At 42.5% G+C, this 20,986-nt stretch overlaps 1 protein-coding gene across 3 annotated transcripts in view; it reads left to right on the forward strand.

Annotated features, from left to right (window-relative positions):
- Positions 1-20,986, forward strand: part of Elavl4 (ELAV like RNA binding protein 4) — an 83,548-nt gene that overhangs the window by 26,798 nt on the left and 35,764 nt on the right. For 2 of the 3 annotated variants that reach the window (XM_038333699.1, XM_038333701.1), the window contains one exon: positions 11,170-11,410. In XM_038333699.1, coding sequence (XP_038189627.1) covers positions 11,170-11,410 — 241 coding nt within the window. Of the gene's footprint in view, positions 1-11,169; positions 11,411-20,986 lie in introns of those variants that run through there. The other variant, XM_038333700.1, reaches the window with a different exon arrangement.

Below are 20,986 nucleotides of genomic sequence, written 5' to 3' on the forward strand. Positions count from 1 at the left end.
CCTCATCATCCTCACACCCACAGTCTATGTTAAGACAATGGTATTCATTTTTAAAGTAAAACCTTTTTCTACATCGATTTCTGAAATCTAATTATAAGTATAAAATTGAAATTCAGAAATATGCTTGCTTTTTACAGCTAAAGCTCAGTGATTTTACCACACTCTGAGCTGCTAGCTAGGTGTTTTATAAATACACACTACTATGTTTACATGAATTTTGCCATTGGCTATTGCTTATGAATTTAATCAGAAGATAAATCCGACTTAATCAGTCTGTGGGCAGTTTTTCAAATGATTCATTAACTACTCTTTGTGTTAAAGACGAAAATAACATATTTACTCTCCCAACTGCTCCTCATCCCAACAGGTACCCATAGCTTATCATTATGCATTTGGATTATTCCATTCACACTAAATATCAGGGTTTGAAAGGCTTAGCGAGCGGGATGCAAAGGGAAGGAAGGGAATTTGTTTCCAGTGGAATGTGTGTGTGTGTGTGTGTGTATGAGTGTAGGGGGTTGGTGTCCAACTCAGTTCTGTCAAGCCAAAAAACTCTAATGTTCTTCCCTAAGAAGACAGGAGGGGAAGGGAAAGAAAGGAAAGAGGCAAGTGAGCATGGCACTACATGTTTATACTCTATACACTGAGGAGACTGAAGAGATCACTAATTTGATTTATATATATATATATATATATATATATATATATATATATGCTCTAATGTTTTTTACAGGAAGCTTGAGCTTGTCCATCAAATTATATTTATATTAAAATGAAAATAAGGAAAGCATTCTTCCTAGTTCTCTAGGTTGAGATTGCCTTTATTTCCCAGTCATTTGGAAAGGACTGGCTTGTGGTGGGGAGGATCAAAGAAGCTGCTTTATCTTTCTGGTGAACTTGACAATCACACTGCCCCTCATCTCTGAAGAGCTCGCCATCAAAGTCTTAAAATCAAACACCCACAAGTTTACTGGCATCACCAAGATGGGCACACCAAGAAATCATTTTCGGCCCAGAGTAAAGCTCTAGAGAAATCTGTAGGATGCAAAGGAAATCTGAGCTTATTTAGGAGAGAAAAAAACCATGTGGTATACCTGGGGAAGAAGATTAAATCTTGGATTTCTGTGAATTTAAAAATAATGCCTAAGAGAAATAAAAGTTTAATGACTGTTCCCTATCATGCCAGCCTTCTTCTTTAAGGATGAAGGCTTCTGTTCTCCCCAGCAATGGCTGGGTTTTGGCTTTGGTTTTTTTAAAGCCCTGCTTACCTGTACTGAGAGCACATCTGCTTTGTGTGCTGCACATCTCCAGCCTAGAAGATGCCCTTTCAAAGGGGGTGCACCTTGAGCCTCTCTCCCCATCACACACACACACACACACACACACACACACACACACACACAGCCTTGAGCCTCCCTCCTCATCACACACACACACAGCCTTGAGCCTCCCTACCCGTCTCACACACACACACACACACACACACACACACACACACACAGCCTTGAGCCTCCCTCCCCATCACACACACACACACACACACACACACACACACACAGCCTTGAGCCTCCCTCCTCATCACACACACACAGCCTTGAGCCTCCCTACCTGTCACACACACACACACACACACACACACACACACAGCCTTGAGCCTCCCTCCCCATCACACACCCACAGCCTTGAGCCTCCCTCCCCATCACACACACACATCCTTGAGCCTCCCTCCCCTTCACACACACACACACACACACACACACATCCTTGAGCCTCCCTCCCCATCACACACACACAGCCTTGAGCCTCCCTCCCCATCACACATAACACTTGGCTTAGGACAAGGCATTTCCACTAGGACCATGGCCGGCGACTATGTATCAGAACACCATAGAACTAGGTGGGTGTAGTCCTTCCAGTGCTTTGGGTCATGAGAGAAGTTGACAGAGAATTTTTGGGAAGGATTACTTAAATGGATGAGTACAGCTGTTTATTACTAATTACTTTCCTACCTCCGATCTTTCCTGCTTGAACCCCGGATAGGCAGAGATCAGATTAGTTTTTGTTTGTTTCCCCAACTCCTAGAACGAGCCTTGGCATGTGGTATTGTTCAGGAAACATGTGCTGAACAGAATACACGTGTTGCAAGGATATGCTGAGAATTTATTGCCCCCTAACTTTCTAGAGTAAATAGGTCTTCCGGGCTATTTGTGCATCTGCTCAAAGGTATTATTAAGCTGTCAGAGTTTTTTCCCTGGTTGGAATTAAATTGTTTCCTAGAGTTTTCTAGTTGCCTTCCAGCAGACTCTACACACTTGGTGTGAATACTGTGAGGGACCAGAGTGCAGTCTTCAGCAAGGACCCCTTGGACCAGCACAGTCTTCGTGTCCACTAGGATGTAATTAGAGAGCACTGTTATTGGGGTCTCAGGTTTGCTTTTTTGCCTCACCTGGAGGGATCAAGGCATCCATCTCAGCCCTTCCTCTCAAGTGCCATTAATAGCATCTGTTCCCTTCACACTGAATCATCACAGAGAAGGTGTCGCATTTAAAAAGAAAAAAACCAACAGGATTAACCTGAAGGGACTGGAGAAAATTAAAGCCCATTGAAAAAAGCACAGGCGAAACAAGAAATTGGGAATGTTGTGTGGGCATTTTTAGTATCTTTAAAGGAGTAAGAAGAAGAAGTAAGGGTTTATTCCTAAAATGATGTCTGTCTTCAGGACCACAGCCCCTCATGTGAAACTTTCTAACTTCAGGGATTTGCTCCTCAGGCATTTGAAAGGCAGGTGAGATGCAATAGGGGAGGGCTATCCCAGGAGAGTCAAACACTCTGTATGTCAGAGTTTCAGATGGGTTAAGAAGGAAATGCCTACAAAAAGAATTAGGACTTTTATTTTTGTTCTCATGAATAATTTAAATCTATTTCTTTAATGGTTTGATTCAGTGACCGCCCTTGGTAAACATTATTCTTCATGCTCTTGGGAACACTTGCTCTATTACATAAGGGTTAGCTTGTATATATAATTTTCAAAAACTCCTTATTCCATGGTGAAAGGGTACCTTTAAATATTTGTGGTAATATTTAACCAAATCCATGCATCTGCGTTGGTTGTGTACACCTGAGACATGGCTGCAGTCAGTACATTTCTTCAGCATCTCTGTAGTCTCTGGGACTGCTGACATTTAAAGAGGCGTGAAAAGAACATTATATTCTTGTGACCTTCTTCGGTTCTTTCCTCCTGATTCTTTTGCATAAATTGAGCGGTGAGACCACACCTCCACCAGCAAACCAGAAGCCAGGGCCTGAAAGCACACACTGATGGCTAGACACAGGCCAGTCCTGGGCCAGGGAAAGATGAATAATGGCAGTGCATTCATTGTCAGGACAGATTCCTATAATGTAAATTTGTGACCTTTTATTTGCCTCATGAAGTAAATCTTGAAAGTGTAAACTGGGTTAAAATACAGAAATACAACAACAATTTATGGTCAGGCTGCCATTTTTATGGACAGTATTGGAGCAAGGACACAATCTGTGATAGCTGGCAGGATTGATGGGGGAGGAAACAGTGCATTACCTCTGACGTGGCTTGGGACTTTACACCGTGACTGTTCCTAACAGGAATAGGAAGATGAGTCTTGTAACTGCAGCCTGACATTCCTCTAAAGTGAACAGTCTGAAGTCTTAGGGGGGACTGGCAATGTGGAAAGAACTCACGAGCTCAAAGACCAGATGTACATTTAGTTCTTAAGTACGCTTTTAGAATTTTAGGATGGCCTTGCTTAATATACTTCAGGGTCATCCATAGATAAGAATATGCTTTCTCTCTGATGTTTGAGCCCTTCAGCCACAAACATTTGTTTGGCCAATAAGTGAATTAGTTCTAAAAGCAAGAAAATATATGAAAAGCATGACTTGGTAGGCAAGAAGGCATTCTGCCCTGGGATTGCACTGCCACTCTAAGCTTTTCTGGTCTATGATGTGGGATTCCCCTCTGTATGCTGTGAATATGTTTTATTATCATTGGTTAATAAAGAAGCTCATTTGGCCTATGGCAGAGCAGAATATAGCAAGTGGGTAATCCAAGCAGAAATAGAGGAGGAAAGAAGGCAGAGTCGGAGAGACACCATGTTGCTGCCCAAGGAACAAGAGGTAACAAACCACGAGCCTTGTAGTAAAATCTAAAATAATAGAAATGGGTTAATTTAAGATGTAAAGGTTAGTTAATAATAAGCCTGAGCGAATAGGTCAAAGAGTATGTAATTAATATTAAGCCTCAGGATGGTTATTTCCTAAGTGGCTGCAGGAGCTAGTGAGCAGGACCCGGTGAGTGGAGAGAAACTGGTCCAGGGGACCAGAAGAATGGAGAGTATTTGTAGCTACAGGTCTGACTGCCGAGCCTGTTTCCTGGGTCTTGGTTTTTTCCCTTCTTCCTGTCCATCTAATAATCCTGATGTCTTAATTAATAATACTTGAACAGGGATTACCTGTACGACAGTTCCTTGAGAGCAGGTACCATTTTCATGCCAGGAAAATCAAAGGATGTCAGGGGTAACCCGGCTCTACTTTCTCCCTCATTAAATGTGGCTGGAGCAAGGGTGTGGAGGGAAACCTAGTGAGGACCTGGATACTCTTAATCCCAGTTTTCTTAACTAACTGTTCTCACCCTTGGTATGAGGAGCAGGGCAGTAAATGGAGGAGTAGGACCGGCTTCTAAGCTTACCCATCAGGAAGTTAAGAGAAAAGCCTTGGGCTGGCAAGATGGACCAATGAGTAAAAGCATCTTGTCACCAACCCCCCCCCCCCACACACACACATACAGTAATAAATCTAATAAAAAAGTTTTGAGGGAGAGAAAAATGTGCTTTTGCTACACCGAGGGACTGGGAAATTGTTAGAAGGTTAAATAGGAAGACTTCATTTGGGAGTTTTCGGTCTAGCAGCAATAAATTGGCATTCTAGGAAGGAAAGGCTATGACATTCAACAGGTGTCTGCTACATCCATGCCAGCCAAAGGGTCAATCCTCTGCCTGAATGAATTTGAGGTACAGATTAAAAAGTAGAATCGCAGTTTCTAAGAATAGTGGTTTCCAGGGCCTAGGCAATGCAGAATGTGGAGTTACTGTGTAATGGACACAGTTTCAGATTTGCAAGAAAAAAGAACTCTGAAGGTGGACTGTGGTGGTCCAATGTGAATCTACCTGATACAAATGAGTTATGCACTCAGAATAGCTAAGTGATAGATTTCTTGCTATACCCATTTTACTGTAAGGGAATTTTTTTTTAAATCTGCATTTGAAATAATATCCAAAGGTATGCCTGGTATATAATAGATGCTTACTAAGTGACAGCTTGTTCTGTCCTCTCTATGTGTATAAAATGGAGATGATATTTAACACAGGTGGCTGTGTTTTGCAGGGATCCAGGGAACTATTGGATACATGAGGATGTTCATTTATTCATCCAAGTCTTTTATTAACAACCTACCTATTATCAAGCCTTGTTCTGCATGTAGGATGTAGATACTAAAATAAGCAAGAATTATGATCTCTATTCTGTGGACTGTAGAATCCAGGTCACTGTTCCTTGTAAGCAGTAGATTGCCAGACCCAGAAAAGCCTGGAGTCAGGTATGCTTCTGGTTCTCTGTTCACGTGCACTGCTAGAATATGCCTCCCTTAGCACCACAGACAAAATAAGCAAGTCTTCCTTTGAATGGCTATTCCTGGGTTGTCAGAAGAGCAAATGAGGGGCTGGAAAGATGGCTCAGAAGTTAAGAGCACTGGCTGCTCTTCCAGAGGTTCTGAGTTCAATTCCAAGCACCCACATGGTAATTTACAACCATCTCTAGTGAGATCTGGTTCTCTCTTCTAATGTGCAGCATACATGCAGGCAGAACACTAGATAGATAGATAGATAGATAGATAGATAGATAGATAGATAGATAGATAGATAGACAGATAGATAGATAGATAGGACAGAGAGAGATAGATCTTTTTTTAAAAAAAAGTAAGCAATTGTGGTGTCCTGATGATCCAATCCCATCTCTCACTTTAAGTAGCAACCTTGAGCCAGTCATTTCCCTCATCTGGTTCAGTCTCCTCATCATTGAAATTATGGCACTGGGTTTGTGGTCACTGATGTTCTCTGACCATGGCTCCTTGTCTGTATGTGTATATTTCTAGGCCCTACCTCAGAGCCCAGCACATCAGGCCTCCATTGCTGTCCATCTAACATATCCAGATCTAACCATAATAAAAATAAACCTTTTTGATGTGTGAATGATCTGTTATGTTGGGGAAGTAGAGCTTTAAGTGGATTAATATTCTGCAAGGCCCTAATGGGGGCAGCACGAAGGGCAGAGAAGATATCCGCCTTGCCCACCAGCACCAAGCATGGGAGTGCCTCCAGAAAGGCTTGTGCAGTCTCTGTTTCTCATTGTTCCTGCAGAGAGAAACAACCTAGCGATGATCTGGTAGCTGCATGTCTGCAATCTTCCCTCTTGCTTGTGCTACATATTTTTGCAGAAGAGTGACGGGAGGGGCGAGTGAAGGTGTCGAGTGTAAGTAATTAGTCATTCAAACCATCGACATTTTCAATGGCAGGATTTGAGTGCCTACGTTATTGTACGCTGCTCTAATAGTTTATCCCTGAAATTTTCTGCCTGTATAATGTTTCTTAAAATATATCAAGGGAACATAAAAGATTTAATGCCGTGCTTTGTGCAACCATTAGAGTTGGAAGTCAACTGAACCTCCTCGAAGCTCTATCCTGGATGCTGACAGCAAATTCTGTTCTTAATTGCCTTTCAGAAGAGGGAAGGAGGGCAAGCTAGGGGATTGGAGTCCGGTCAGCTGCGAAGTTGGCTGTGAGACCCGCACAGAATGTTTCATTGAAGTACGTGTGTGTGTCGAGTAAATGATATATTTATTTGCAATGAAAAGCGGGTACTGCGAGAATGTCATCGATGTTTTCCTGAGGAAGCAGGTGTTCTGATTTTGCCTAGCCAGCTTCTGTGCTTGTTTGAGGATGGGCTTCCCACCAAATGTGTTTTTGTTACCTCTGGTCTATTTCCCAAAGTAGAGAACACAGGTGTCCTCCCTTTAGTAACCTTAAAATGCTGCAGGTTCATATCCACGCTTTCAACATCTTTATTCCTTAGTGACTTCTCTTATTTTCAGGTAATGTTTTCAAAATCTTCATTCATTCAGAAGCCAGATTTAATGCTGACATTTTAAATTCCTGATTTTTTTTTTAATCCTGTGATGCATTCTGGAATGAATCATTAACACCAGTGAGGGGTCTCTTAACATGATCTACACAACACAATTCCAAAGTTTTCTCAGCTTTTAGACTACAGTCTTACTGAAAACGCTGTGTGTGTGTGTGTGTGTGTGTGTGTGTGTGTGTGTGTGTGTGTGTGTGCTTCAGTTCTTCCGGATACACAAGAATAACTGTTTAGCATGTGTTTGCAGAGAAAAGAGAGAGCCACCTCTACCACACAAGAATAACCTGACCTAATTTATAGCTACCGTCTGTGGAAGTAGCTCAGTGGTGAACACCGCATTTCATGGCACTTTTTCAAATGTTAGGGTTCAGTTGGGGTTGTCTAATATGTGATAGGGCTCCACTCTGGGAATTGGTATAAATTAGGAAGCCCACATAGGATGTTAGGAGATCTAGATGCTGAAAGAGGAGCTGAGTTACTCCGTGTAGACTTGGCACTGCCCGGGGCTCTCTGAAACAGTTTTACCTGTGAGAGGCTGGTGTGGAGCAGTGCTTCACCACATGTCCGTCTGTGAGATGAGCATCCAGCAAATGAAAGATGAGCCTGCTAGACGTCTCTGAGCATGCTTCAGTGCGACGTACATTCTATATATTCCACCATCGGCACCAGAAAAGCTGCTGTGACCCAGGCTGTCCTCTTGATGTCTTTGCTGGAGCTCTAAGGAGGATAATGGGAGAAAGGTCATTAGCAAGAGAGGGGCGCCACAGATTTGGGGAGGGTAGCTGAAATGTGGGGTATGGTTAAAACAAAATTCAGAAGCTGGGTAGCTTTGAGGTTCTGTCAAAGAGTCCTCCTAAAATGCATAAATTCTGATTTTCAGGTTCATTACCTAGTTGGCAGTGTTCGCTGTGTGGGTTATCTGGGACACCTGACATGAGGAGGAGCAGGACAACACAGAAAATGGAGGCACTGCACAGGCCCACACAGCCCAAGGGTTGCACCAGGGGAGACCTGCCTCCCAGCCAGGGGTTCTGCTGATGCCCTTGTAACTTCATTTCCTATAGCACGCTCCCCAGCAACCCTTGCTCTTCTCCTGGGCCTAGGCTCAAGGGTAAAGCAGCTGACTAAGCTTTCCAGGTATAGTTTTTACCAGTCTTGAGGACAGACTCAGCTAAAATTCTTCTCAGAAGCCTGTTGCTTCCTCTTTGTGGCCTGTATCAGCTTTCTGGTACCCTACAGTTGACCTGAGGCCGAGAAGAGAGTTCTGGTGGTGTGAGAAGTAGGGACACCTAAGTTACTTACATGACGTAGACAGTCTGCATCTTCCGCGAGCTGCTTTTCTTTGGCTCCTCTCAAGACTCCACGGTTTTCTTCTGGTTTCGTTTCCCATATGTAACCATCAAAAGAGGAAATAAAGTGACAGTCACCTGTGCTGGAAATGGAGAGAAAAAATAGTTAGGATGCCTCTAGGCACTTTGTGTTCCAGACACCCCGTAGATAAGAACTCTCATTCTAAAGGTGGCCATCGTTCTAGCTCAGCGGAAAAGGCTGTGGGGCTCAAAGCACTGAGGTGACCCACCTGAGATCACTGGCTAGTGCGTAACCCACCCAAGGTCGCATGGCTAGTGCATGTTTGAACTAGAATTTTAAGGCAACTTGACTCAAAACCACATTCCTGTGTGGATAAGGTGACTCACCAGGTAAAAGCACTTCCTCCCAAGCTTGAAAGCCTGAATTTAATCCCAGGAAACCACACAGTAGAAGGAGAAAACCAACTCCTGCAAATTGTCCTCTGACCCCACATGTATGTCATGGTAAGCTCACACATGCATGCATGAACACAGACACACACACACTCACACACACACACACAATATATATATATATATATATATATATTCCCAAAACTGGAATCCTAGAAATGCGTGTAGATATACCAAAAGACATGACAGCAATACTTATGCTAGATCAGAAGTAGACACAGCAGATAAATAAGACATGTTAGTTACATACAATGGAATTATCTGTGGCGGTGAAGAAGAATGCCTATGGCTATGTGTAACAACACAGAAACACTTCAGATGTGTGATAAACCACAAAAGAGTACATGTGGTACTATTATGTATATGAGGTTTGAAGGGGGTATATCGAATCCGTGGATTGGAAGCTATAATAGCAGTTGTTTTTATTTAAACAATGAGGGGCAGGGCAAGAGGACTTCTGCCACCCTGGCCATCTTCCATCTGTGACCTAGAGGAAATCATCCAGGTCTGTTCACTTAATAAACACTCTTGAGTTGTAGCCTTAAAATTTATACACTTATGACATTTTTGTTATATTCAATGAAAATTTTCGCAAAAGAAAAATATCCTCTGGGCACGCAAACAGTAATATTACTGAAGGAACTGGTTCTCAGGGGTTGGCTGTACTGTTTTTCCTAAGTACTGAGATATAGGACATATTAGGATATGAACCCTTGTCCTCTTGTGAGAAATCCAGTCAGGTGGGACAGGCAGCATGACACTGGTAAGTATCAGGGACTTGTTTTTACCAATATTCAGCTGCTGTATAAATGTCATCTCCCTTCCTTCCATTTCTCAAGGCAGGTGACTTTGTGTCCCCTTTGTCAGACATCACAGAGCTGAAATTTCCATCCCCAGTAGTTGATGACAATTTCAAAGGTGATAGAAGCAATATCATGATGGACAGTGGTTTAGTTAGGTTTCTATTGCTGTGAGAAAACCATAACCAAAGGCAGGAGGAAAGGATTGATTTGGCTTATACATCCTGGGTCACAGTCCAGTGAGAGAAGCCAAAACAGGAACTACAAGGGGGATATGGGTGGTCTCTAGATGGGGCCAGAAAACCCGGGTGCAGATCCAGAGTCTGCCCCACTTTTCTGACTTACTCCCTGGAACGTAATTAGCTACTTTCTGGCTTTGTGGTTTGATGGTTTTCCAGTTCTACCAGCCTGTGCAGGGCATCTTCAAGTCCCACCTTTCTGTGCTTGATCTCACTGTTGCATCTTCTCCTGTGCCCTTTCTCTGGATCCCCTTTTCAGGAAGCAGGGATACTTAAATGCCTGTAGCCTACTAAAAGTTCCTAAGGATAAGGAATCAATGATTTTATTATTATTATTATTATTTTTCTTGCATGCTTCCTGGGACAGTTCAAACATGTTTAATTAGATATTTAAATAAGTATTTATATGAAGAGAAAGTCCTCCTGGAGTAATATGTAAGAGCCATAGACTATGCCAGATCCAAAGGTGAAGGCCTAGAAAAAAGAGTTCTTGTTTGTGTTTTTGCTTGTTTTATTAGAGATCCCAGTGTGTGTGTGTGTAGGGGGGGAACAGTAACAGAACAGCTTGATTTTTTTTAATTAGATGATTTTGCATCTTCCCAGAATGCACTCATGAATCGGAAGTTTGATCAGTGTTTAAGCATCAGTGCAAATCTAAGAACTTCACATATGGAACAGCCCCACTTAATTTAATGTCATTTTATTTTATGAGATAGTTAATAAACAGGTACTGTATTTGATCTTATGAATTTAGTCCTCTATATTTAGCTTTTTCAGTTTTAATGGGACTATAATTTTAATCATGATTATTACTTTACATTTTAATTATAATTTGGTATGGCTTAAGTATACATTTCTGAGAGTGATTGTGTAATGAAAACAGGAATTAGCTTTTCATTAACAAAATAATGGGAGAGTTCCCACTGCATTCTAGTCTGTGTTCAAAATCTAGGGGCTGGCCTAAAAATAGCAAGAGGAGCTTAACATCCTGGTTAAAAACATGCTTCTAAATCAGCTGTGTTCACAACCCAGTCTCTTTGCTCCATCTTGCCTCATCTTGTTCCCTTTCTTTTCAGTAAATAAAACAAAATCTAAAACAGACTTTGTGTCTTCTGAGATTTCAAATTTTTTTTTATTTAGATAATTAGCACCATGGAGCCTCAGGTGTCAAATGGACCGACATCCAATACAAGCAATGGACCCTCCAGCAACAACAGAAACTGTCCTTCTCCCATGCAGACAGGCGCAGCCACAGATGACAGCAAAACCAACCTCATCGTCAACTATTTACCCCAGAATATGACCCAAGAAGAATTCAGGAGTCTCTTTGGGAGCATTGGTGAAATAGAATCCTGCAAACTCGTGCGAGACAAAATTACAGGTATGTTCTTCAACATTAAGGCTGGGAAGTCACAACACACAATGTGTGTGTGTGTGTGTGTGTGCGCGTGTGTGTGTGTGTGTGTGTGTGTGTAACAGTGCATCTGAATGCCTACATCACATATCCCGTATGCAATGATTACATGTATACATGCCACAAACTCATACCATGTATACACACGTACACCACAAAAGCCCCCTTGCAGACTAATTGACCTAGGAAGCAGATGAAGATTTTCAAGTGTGTTTCCCCTTTATATGGAATGGTCCTTTGATTTTATACTCATTTATTTTTGATCAGCTGCCACTACTCTTCTTTTTCTTTTTTTTAAGGCAGGGTCTCATGTGTCCCAGGCTGGCACAGAGCTGGCTGGATAGCTGAGGCTGCCTCTGCTTTCTGACTGCAGGGATTATAGGCATGTACTGCCATGCCTCACTTTATGGGTGCTAGAAATAAGGGCTTCAAGCATACTGGACAAGTGCTCTACCCACTGAGCTGTGTCCCTAGCTCCTCCTCTGTTTGCACTTTGGTCCTGAGCTCTGCCTTCTGTCTTTCCTACCCTGTACTCTACGCTGCTTTCATTTCTTTCTTCTGTTCTCAAACATTTGGTTTGTATGTGCCCAGTTTTCTTCCATATGCCATGACACATGTTTTAAAAGGGGGCCAAGTGGAAGGATGTGACACAATTGCTCTTTGTCTCTGAGAAGAACAAATCCCAAAGATAGCAGACGATTCTAAAATGTAAATACTCCACAGATGAAGGAAGATGCCTAGTGAAGATATGTATGGGAAATAGTTTATCTCATATGTTGGTTCATTTTGAAGATGGTCTTTAATTAATTGCTTTCTTCTTGACCTTGTGCTTAAAAACAGAGCAATACCTCTACCCCCATACAACCTCAGTAATCAGGATTTTAATGTTTGTCAGACAATTATACTATGCCTGTTTGGGGAGAAAATTCCCTATAATCTTATTGGAAGTGAGAATATCTTCCTTAAAAAATTAATGAGCTGCATAATGAGGGCTACCAGTGTGGCTGCTACCGGAGGAGTGCTCCACTCGTGAAGTCATCCACATTAACCTTGAGGACTTGTCAGTCGTGAACGTTGACTGCTGTTTCAGCTGAACTGACAAGCAACTGGCTTACACAAATGAAAATGGAGCCCTGTGATTTAATCAGGATACAATATCAGCCCCATTTTAAGTCAGATGCTACAGCATCTACATCCTCATGCATTTTATTCTTTTATTTTATCCTTTTATTCTGCTAATTCACATGGAAATGTGCCCCCTTTATAAATTAAGTACAAAGCTAAAAATAAGTGCTGTTTATTACAGTGCAAGTCACACAATCCCCCAACACAATTTATTTAGCTGTAAAATTTGAAAATGATACTTATCTTAAGAGTGTATTGTAAGGGACGAGATGAGAGACTGGCTGCATCACACCTAGTAAGAGGACTGTTAGATAGGAGGCTTCAGTTAGTGGAGGGAGCTGTTTGTGGAGAGGAAGCCTTAAAGGAGCATGGTCCAGATAGAAACCTTATATCCAGTTCTCCTAATGGGGTCAGGCTTTACAGATCTTAGCCGAGTGTCTTCGATCTTCTAACCTTTAAATGCCGGTACTTTCATAAAGCCGATGTTTAGATTCCTTGAATAATCTTTACATAATGGGATGATAATTCAAACCAAATTAAAACCAGTTAACCATATGATTCTTCCTCCCACTCCTATATAGAAAATGTATTTTTGGTTTTGCCTTACATTCTAAATAGGGATTCTGCCGGCTATCCTAGTGAATGGGTATTATTAATCACCTTTTCAGGAGGGTTCCCTCAGAGCAGTAGTGAGATTTTTTAAAGGACTGATTCATGGTGTTGTTCCTTGTTTTCTGAAGACACGTGTTTAAACAAGCAGATTCCTTTACTGAAAGAATGCTAATTTGGTAGTTCACCGAGTGGATTTGAATAGGAGTGACAGCTTCGAAGACAGCCTTTAATTTGGTATACAAAACCAAAATTGTCAACTCTGGTTTGTTTAGCACCCTCTCCAGCACAAGCAGAGACATACAGGAGCATCTGAGCTTAAAGATAAAGCTTATGGGTTGAAGGCAGAAATACAATTTGGGCATAAATTATAATTATGTAATTTTTTATTTCAGGCAAAAATTTTATTTGTAGAGAACTTGTGGGAATGAGGCTTGGAAATAAAGAGAGAGCAGAGATATTTGCCCTCATTTGGTAGCAGTGTTCAATAAAAGTAGAACTTATGGTTGTAAAGAGTGCTTATTAAATTCTTCATTTACACTACCTAATTAATTCTAGCATTTTAAATTAACAGTGAAACCGGTCCCTGCTGTACCATTCCATAGATACAGCGTATTTCCTCCATCCACCCGTTGTTCAGGTTTAATTGGCTACGCTAAAAGTCAGAGAAGGAGGGAGAGATGGGGCTGTGGGAGGTAGGAAGGGAAGGCTGAGAATCGCTCTGAGCGGAAGAACTTGAGAGGCTCGCGTTGGGCTTCAGTCATAGCCCAGGTCAGCAGGAGTGAAGTATCACACCAGACAAGTGCAAAGGCTGCAGCCAGTCCAGAAGTCAGGGTGAATGACATCATAGGTATTTTTGTTGCCCTGATTTCTAACATCCCGGTCCCCCCTTTTCCTCTAACACCTCCTACAGATCTGAGTGCAGCCCGATCCTGTGAAGTTTACACAAAGTTCTAAATATCCACTGGGAGGGTTAGGGGGTGGGAGGCGACAGAAAGATAAGAATTTAAGATTAAGATGTCCCAGCCCCAAGCCCCTAGGAAAGATGGCTGGGGTCTGAGAAGTTCAGCTTCCTTGAGAGACAATGACTCCATTGATGGCGTTAACTAGCTGGAGGACTTCTGGCTGTGGGTTATTATTGACTTCTCCATGTGTGGATGCACAGAAGAAATTTGGTCATAGACTTGAGTGGCATGGGGGCACCACTGAGCACCGGCTAAGCACTGGGCAAACCTGTGGTCATCACCACAGATCACATCTTCCATTTGCATAGATAAGGAACTAAAGCCAGGCTAAGCCACTTCTCCAGGCAGCACAGCAGTCCCCTAGAGCTTGACTTTATTCTGGAGCAAGTGCAGAGTGAAGACCACAACCCAAGACAACACTGTGTTCTTCTAGGGAGAGGCTGCTGGATGCCCTCTGGAGAGCCTACCTATGCACCCTGCCCCTTAACTAGATGCCCATGTACAAAGAGAGGCATAGATAGCAGTGTTTGTCATCCATGCAGGATGTAATTCAACCTGCATCTCTCTTCAAAGTTCAGGCCCATTGTCTGAGAGTCCCAGAGTTCAGAGTCCCTTGTAGAGTTTCTGGACATCTTTCTAATTTACTAAGTAATGTTTTCTGAGAAGCATTGGATTTTTCATTTTGCATTAGGAAAAGACACTTTATCTGGGTACCCAGGAGATAAAATATACAACCTGACATGTTTTGGGGTATCATCATAGACACATGATGTCACAGAAAGCTAAGTCTTGGCATTTCCCCCTCCATCTATCTGCTGCTGGGGAGAAAGGGAAATCTCACATGACCCTCAGGGTTCAGGCAAAGAACAAGCCTGGGTAGAAATTATGTATTTCTCATGGACTTCTGGGAATTCATCTAGGTTCCTAGTTTTTTGTTTATTTGTTTCATTGCCTTTAGCTTTTGTTCTACTTTACTTAATCCAAATTTTTGTATGATTGGCATTTTTAGGGGTCGAAACATACAGCTTGGCTAGGACAGAATTAGGTGGTCTAACGCCAGCCCAGCTGGGATGCCAAGTTTTATCATTAGAAATGTCTGTCTCATTACTGCCCCACCCCAAAAGGAATGATGAAGGGGGGGGGGTGACAACAAAGTCTTTAGAGGAAGCTGGGGCTATAGCTCTGTGCTTAGCCTATGTAAAGCCCTCACGTCCAAGCAGCAACTCAACCTAGAAAGGAAGAAGTTCATAGACACCTTTGAGCTGCCTCATCCCAAAGAGAAAAGAAAAGAAGCCACCATCTCTACTTGATGGCCCTCTCCATCTATCTGCACAGGAATAGCTTGTAAGAACCGTGTTCTGTCCGTTTCAGGCAAGTCAGAGCTCTACGGGAGTAGAATAGGGCAGTCCAAACTGAACACGGCTGACTACAAACTGGATCTGTCTAGACTGGCGTATGAACAGACCCTAAACACTGCACTTAAGTAAAGCAGATGTGCTAGCTGGGGCTTTGCAGAAGTTAAAAAGGCGGAGTTCAGCTCTGGGCAAAGGAAAGAAAAGCAAAGAGGCAGAGCTGACATTCAGGCGAAGAGCAAAAGCAGCTTTTCCTCCTCGGTGCTTTAGTTGAAGGAAGTATAGCTTGAAGTGGAGGTGGCTCTTCAGAAACCGTGGTCTAATAGGAAGCAGCATAGCCAGATGGACTTAAGTATGTCAAAAATAAGCGTGACTTCTCAACGCCAAATTTAACCCATCACTTCATGTTTCTTCCTTTATAACATGCCTTTGAGTTAATATCATTCAGGGGCAAACGCAGAACAAGTAGGTAAAAGCTCACAGAACCCTTTGAAGCACTCTGGGCACTGAGGTGAATTCTCTGCCGGCGGCGTCTCCGCACCCGAATTTGCATCTCTAATTTAAAAAGGGAACCAATTCTGTTTTGATACAGCGATGTGAGTGGTCTTGGGGTCTGTGAAGGCCTAGGCAGCAGGTGAGACGGGGATGGAAATCAGCAGTAGTGAGCCTTTCTGTATCAGAGTTTCCAGGGCAGAACCTGGCTACAGTATGGGCGAGCAGATAGAAGGGAGAGGAGAGTCGGGCTCCAGACTTGTTCTCTTTCACCTCTGCTTCCGGGGAACTGGATTTGTAGGCACACCATGAGAATTTGGTCCTATCTTCAAGATGATGACATAAACAAGATAAGGCTCAGATAAAAATAAAAACTATATTCTGAAAAAGTTTCCATTGTACTCCTATAAAAGGAAACCAGCCGTTAGATGAGCTTATTAGACTACTCTTCTATAGGCTCGAGCAAAGACAAAGAATAGCTGTTGAGTTCTTGTGTGCTGTATGCACATGAATGTTCTTTCTGAGGGTGGTGGTGTAGCAGCTCATGGACACGGGCGTCTCCTGGAGAATGGCGGGGCTGCCACCGTCCAATAAGCACCTTCAAGGCCTCCCTCAAGCTGCACCTAGGAGTCAGAGCCTAGTGTGATCCTCAGCCTCCTTTGCAGATGAAATCTGAAGTTGGGGCTAAATGAAAAACTTGTAGAAGTTGAGTCACCCTCCGAGTGCAGGAGCCAAGACTCGGATCCAACTTCGTTTCACTCAATAAGCCAATGCCCACCTAAACTCAAACCTCAAGTTGTTTCCGTATATACAAGGTTTTTGAGATTATAATAAAAATCACTCATTTCCCCTTCCTCCCTCCAGCTCCTGCCATCTGCCCCCACCATTCAAATGCATGGCCACTTTTTCAATGAAGCTCTTACATAGTTTAACTTCCGATTTTCTCCCTTCTTGAAATGTCTTTCATTCTGTTAGCCTTTTATTTTCTAAGCACTGCATTGCGATGGAAGCTGCCTTAGTGTAATTAAGCCCAGGCACAATTAGGTATATCCAAGAAAATCCCAAGATATTGCTTATCTATGTGCAGTTTTCTTACAGGCACATGAGAAGGGTAGTTGTCAATGAGGGAAAGAGTATAGGAAATAGCACTTGGCAGCATGTTTTGCTCAGGTTTGGAAAGACGCAGAGTGCCAGGTCTCCTGCACTCAGAAGGAAATCGGGCTGATTTGCATCGGCTGTTGTATGTGTCACCTCCCTGCAGTCACCTTACACATGTGCCACCAAGAAGAATAAAAGAGGTTGACACGTTGACTAGGAAAAGGGGTTGACTACTGCTGAAGGAAGTTAATGGGAAATTTTTAGGTGTGGAGAAAATCTGGAAGTCTACAGGGATGGCAAACTAGAAGAGGAGCCTGCTTTGTGAAGAACGAGACTGTCAGAACGTTACGTGTGGATAGCGAGCCATGTAATCGTTGTGCCTCTTACACATCCACCAAGGGCAACCAGAGACCTTCCATTGTTTCTAATTAGAATCTGGCGGTTAAGAGGAGCTGTGAGGCTGAGTCTGGGCCAGCACATCGGGCATCTCTCAACAGTTGTTGCTGCTGTTCTTGTCCTTGTTTTCCCCCCACAAAATGGCAGTTGTAAGGATTACAGACCGGCTAAGTTTTCCTTTGCCTCCTGGTTATCTTCCCCTTCATCCTCCCTCCAAATCTGACAGTTCTGCCCTGATTCCAAACTTAGATAGGAAAATGTCCTCTCATCCCCGGAGAGATGTCTCAATGGCTTTTACCTAGGATGTGAATCAGGACTGGGTATTTTAAGGAGTTTCTATTTCTGTGCTTTAGCTGACTGTTTGGTTCATAAGACCAGCTCCCTGTTCACCCAGCATCTTCTCTTTCTCCTAACACATATACACAAATACATACAAACGAATACACACTCACACACATGCACTCACATGCACATTACACACACACACACACATACACACACACACATCTCCGTACAATGGCTTGGATGATTGTAACTAAGGACTAAGCAGGAAGATAATGTCAAACTGAAATTTCCGCACATTATCTAAAAATGTAATTCATCAGATTCAGGGCAGGAAGAAAATGCCTTCCAAAACGTGTAAGGGAAATTCCTTTTCCTGTCTTTTGAGAGGTATGGTAGTGGTGATTCCTTTCTCAGCCTGCCCCGCCCCCATTCTGCGCCAACCCCATTCTACAGCTCCCTTAGTCTTATAGCTGACGAACTCTGTGCCTGTCTTTATGCCTCATGAGAACTGAAAATCTTTCAAGTTGCCGTTTTGGTTTTTTTCTACAGTACTGAAATTGAGCTTTGATGGGGAAGATATTTCTAGATTGGAGAAAAGATAAAATTTAGATAGAGGCCATCTATCTGTGTAAGGCTTTTTACAATTGTAAAACATTTTCAATCAGCCAACAGTGTTTACTTAGCATTTACTCTCTCAGACCACGTAAATGTCATTCTCTTCCCTGTCTTAGAGCCTTTCACAATTATGAGAAAGTCCAAAAATGTAAGACGTGCTACTCCAGGGACAATGAGCGGGCAGGACAGGACATTATAAGGTCCCCCATCAGCCCCCAGATGTAGAAGAAGCAGGTCTTCTGAAGCATGGCCACCTTTTCTGTTCTCTAGGGTGGTTTGGTTTGGTTTTACCAAACTCCAATCTTACTTTCCCTACCCCTGACCATTAAAATTATTTAAAAGGAGCTAATTAGATGGATGGGTGTATAAAATGTTTACTACATAAGCGTGAGGATCTGCGTTTGGAGCCCAGCACCCATGTATGCCGAGAGTCACAGGGCTGCGATAGCAGAGTCAGGAATATCCCACCGTTTGCTGGCCACCCACTCTAGCCAAATCAGTGAGCTCCGGGTTCAGTGTCAGACCTTGTCTCCAAATTAAAGTGGAAGGCAATTGAGGAAGACACCTGGTGTTGGCCTCTGGCCTCCATGTGCATGCACGTGCATATGCACAGACACACACACACGCACACACACACACACACACACACACACACACATCGGCATAAATACTACATACACACATACCAAAGTCTTTGGAAAGCCAGCACGAGAGAACTGATTCCTAATGATACAAGGAGAGGACTTGACAATAGGCCTGCTATGTGGCCGCTACAGTGACAGACAGAGTATCCATAGCTTCAGTGAAGAAAGACAAGATCTTCTGAGTAAATTGGGAGCATGGGAACCTTGGGGGAGGACTGAAGGGGGGAGGGGAAAAGCAGGGAGGGGAGCAGAGAAAAATGTAGAGCTCAATACAAATCAATAAAAAAAGAAATTGTTATAACAATGACATCTTCAAGCTTAATAAAAATAAGAAGTATATTTAATTTTCTAAAAAAAAGAGAAACTTCCTATTTCCCATGACCAGTGGCTATTACCACACTTTGCAGAAAGAAAGCCAAGCCTAGAATTATCTGGTGAGAGCCGTTGGTTGGTTCTGTCTGTCTGTCTGTAAAACCTATAATCTTTCTATTATCTTATCATTCTGTTTCTGCTGAGTGAGGGTGCAGACAACATCAGTTATGAATTTTGAAAGGACTAAAGAGAAGCAATGGACCAAGGTGCTCAGAGCAAGTGTCAAAGAAGAATGGCCCTTAAACCTGGCAATAATAGATTGTAGAAAATCAATATATGATGAGGAGGCCATTGATCCATGCTCCGGAAGTATTGCTAAGGAGTAAATGCTTATGTCTCCTCACTCACCATATTCATATAGCGAAATCCTGGTCCGCAAAGCAAGTGGAAATAGGACCTTTGCCCAAGTAAATAAGGGTAAATGAGGTCATGTGGCTAGGATCCAATAATATTAGTATCCTAATGAGAAGGGAGAAAGAAACCAGAGCTCTCTGTGTATCTACACATTAAATAAGACAGTCCTCTGCATGCCAGAAGGTGGGTCCTAGCCAGAATCTTAGCATGCTGGTACCCTGATCTTGGGCTTCCAGCCTCCAGACCTATAAGAAAATTAATTTATGTGTTTTAAAAAATCTATCTGAATCAGAATAGTTTGTTATAAGCAGAGTAATATGAACATTATCCGGAAATAATGAATGGAGCAGTTAGGGCTACTTCACAAGGTACGTTTTCCCATACATAGCCTCTTTGTTAGGGAAGAAACTATAGCTCAGGAAGAGGAAGTAATTCATTCAAGGTTGGAGCTAATAAATGAAGCTGAGATTTCAACCCAAGTCTCTTAACACCTTCTCCTTGCTAATAAATAATCCTACCCAACATAGGATGATGTCTGTTATCCTCCTGAGGTCAGGTACATATTTGCTCACTGACTTTTTCCACATCCATTTCTTACTAATTTATAAGTCTGATTTGCTAATCAGCTCCTGTCTCATACTTGAAAGTCTGGTGAGATGCTGGGCCCAATCACGCAAAGTGGATGTTCTAGTTAGGATAACAACTGTGGCTCCTCAGGAATTTCTCATCACATTCATCCAGAATCAGATTAAGTAATTCTCATTTGCGGTACAAGTCAGAAACACGAACTTAGTGATCCCAGGTATTTTCTCATGTTGTTTATAGAGGCTTTTGTCTTTCGTGCCTCTTTAGCCTGTTGAAGCATCCAACATGCGCAATTATCTAAACTGATGAGGCCAAAGAAATCCAAAGAAGACTTCAATCAACCAATCACATGGCTTATTTTCCTATTTCCTCCTCTTTCTCTTCTCTCACTGTCTCTGTCTCTCTCTGTTTCTCTCTTTTGGTCTCTCTAAATTTCCTGTCCTTCTTTCTCTGACTTCTTATTTTCACATATGCCACTTTGATCTGAAAAGACTTGAGCTGGCTTTTAAGATAAAGAGTTACTATTAAAATGGATTATAGGCAGAGGGAAATAGATACGGAAGGGTAAAAAGAACACCAGAGGCAAATTAGTGAACCAAATGCGGTGTGTCTGAGAACCGACAGACAAGCTGGTCAGAGTTCTCTTTTATA

The sequence above is a fragment of the Arvicola amphibius genome, chromosome 6, assembly GCF_903992535.2.
Source record: "Arvicola amphibius chromosome 6, mArvAmp1.2, whole genome shotgun sequence".
NCBI classification, from domain to species: Eukaryota; Metazoa; Chordata; class Mammalia; order Rodentia; family Cricetidae; genus Arvicola; species Arvicola amphibius.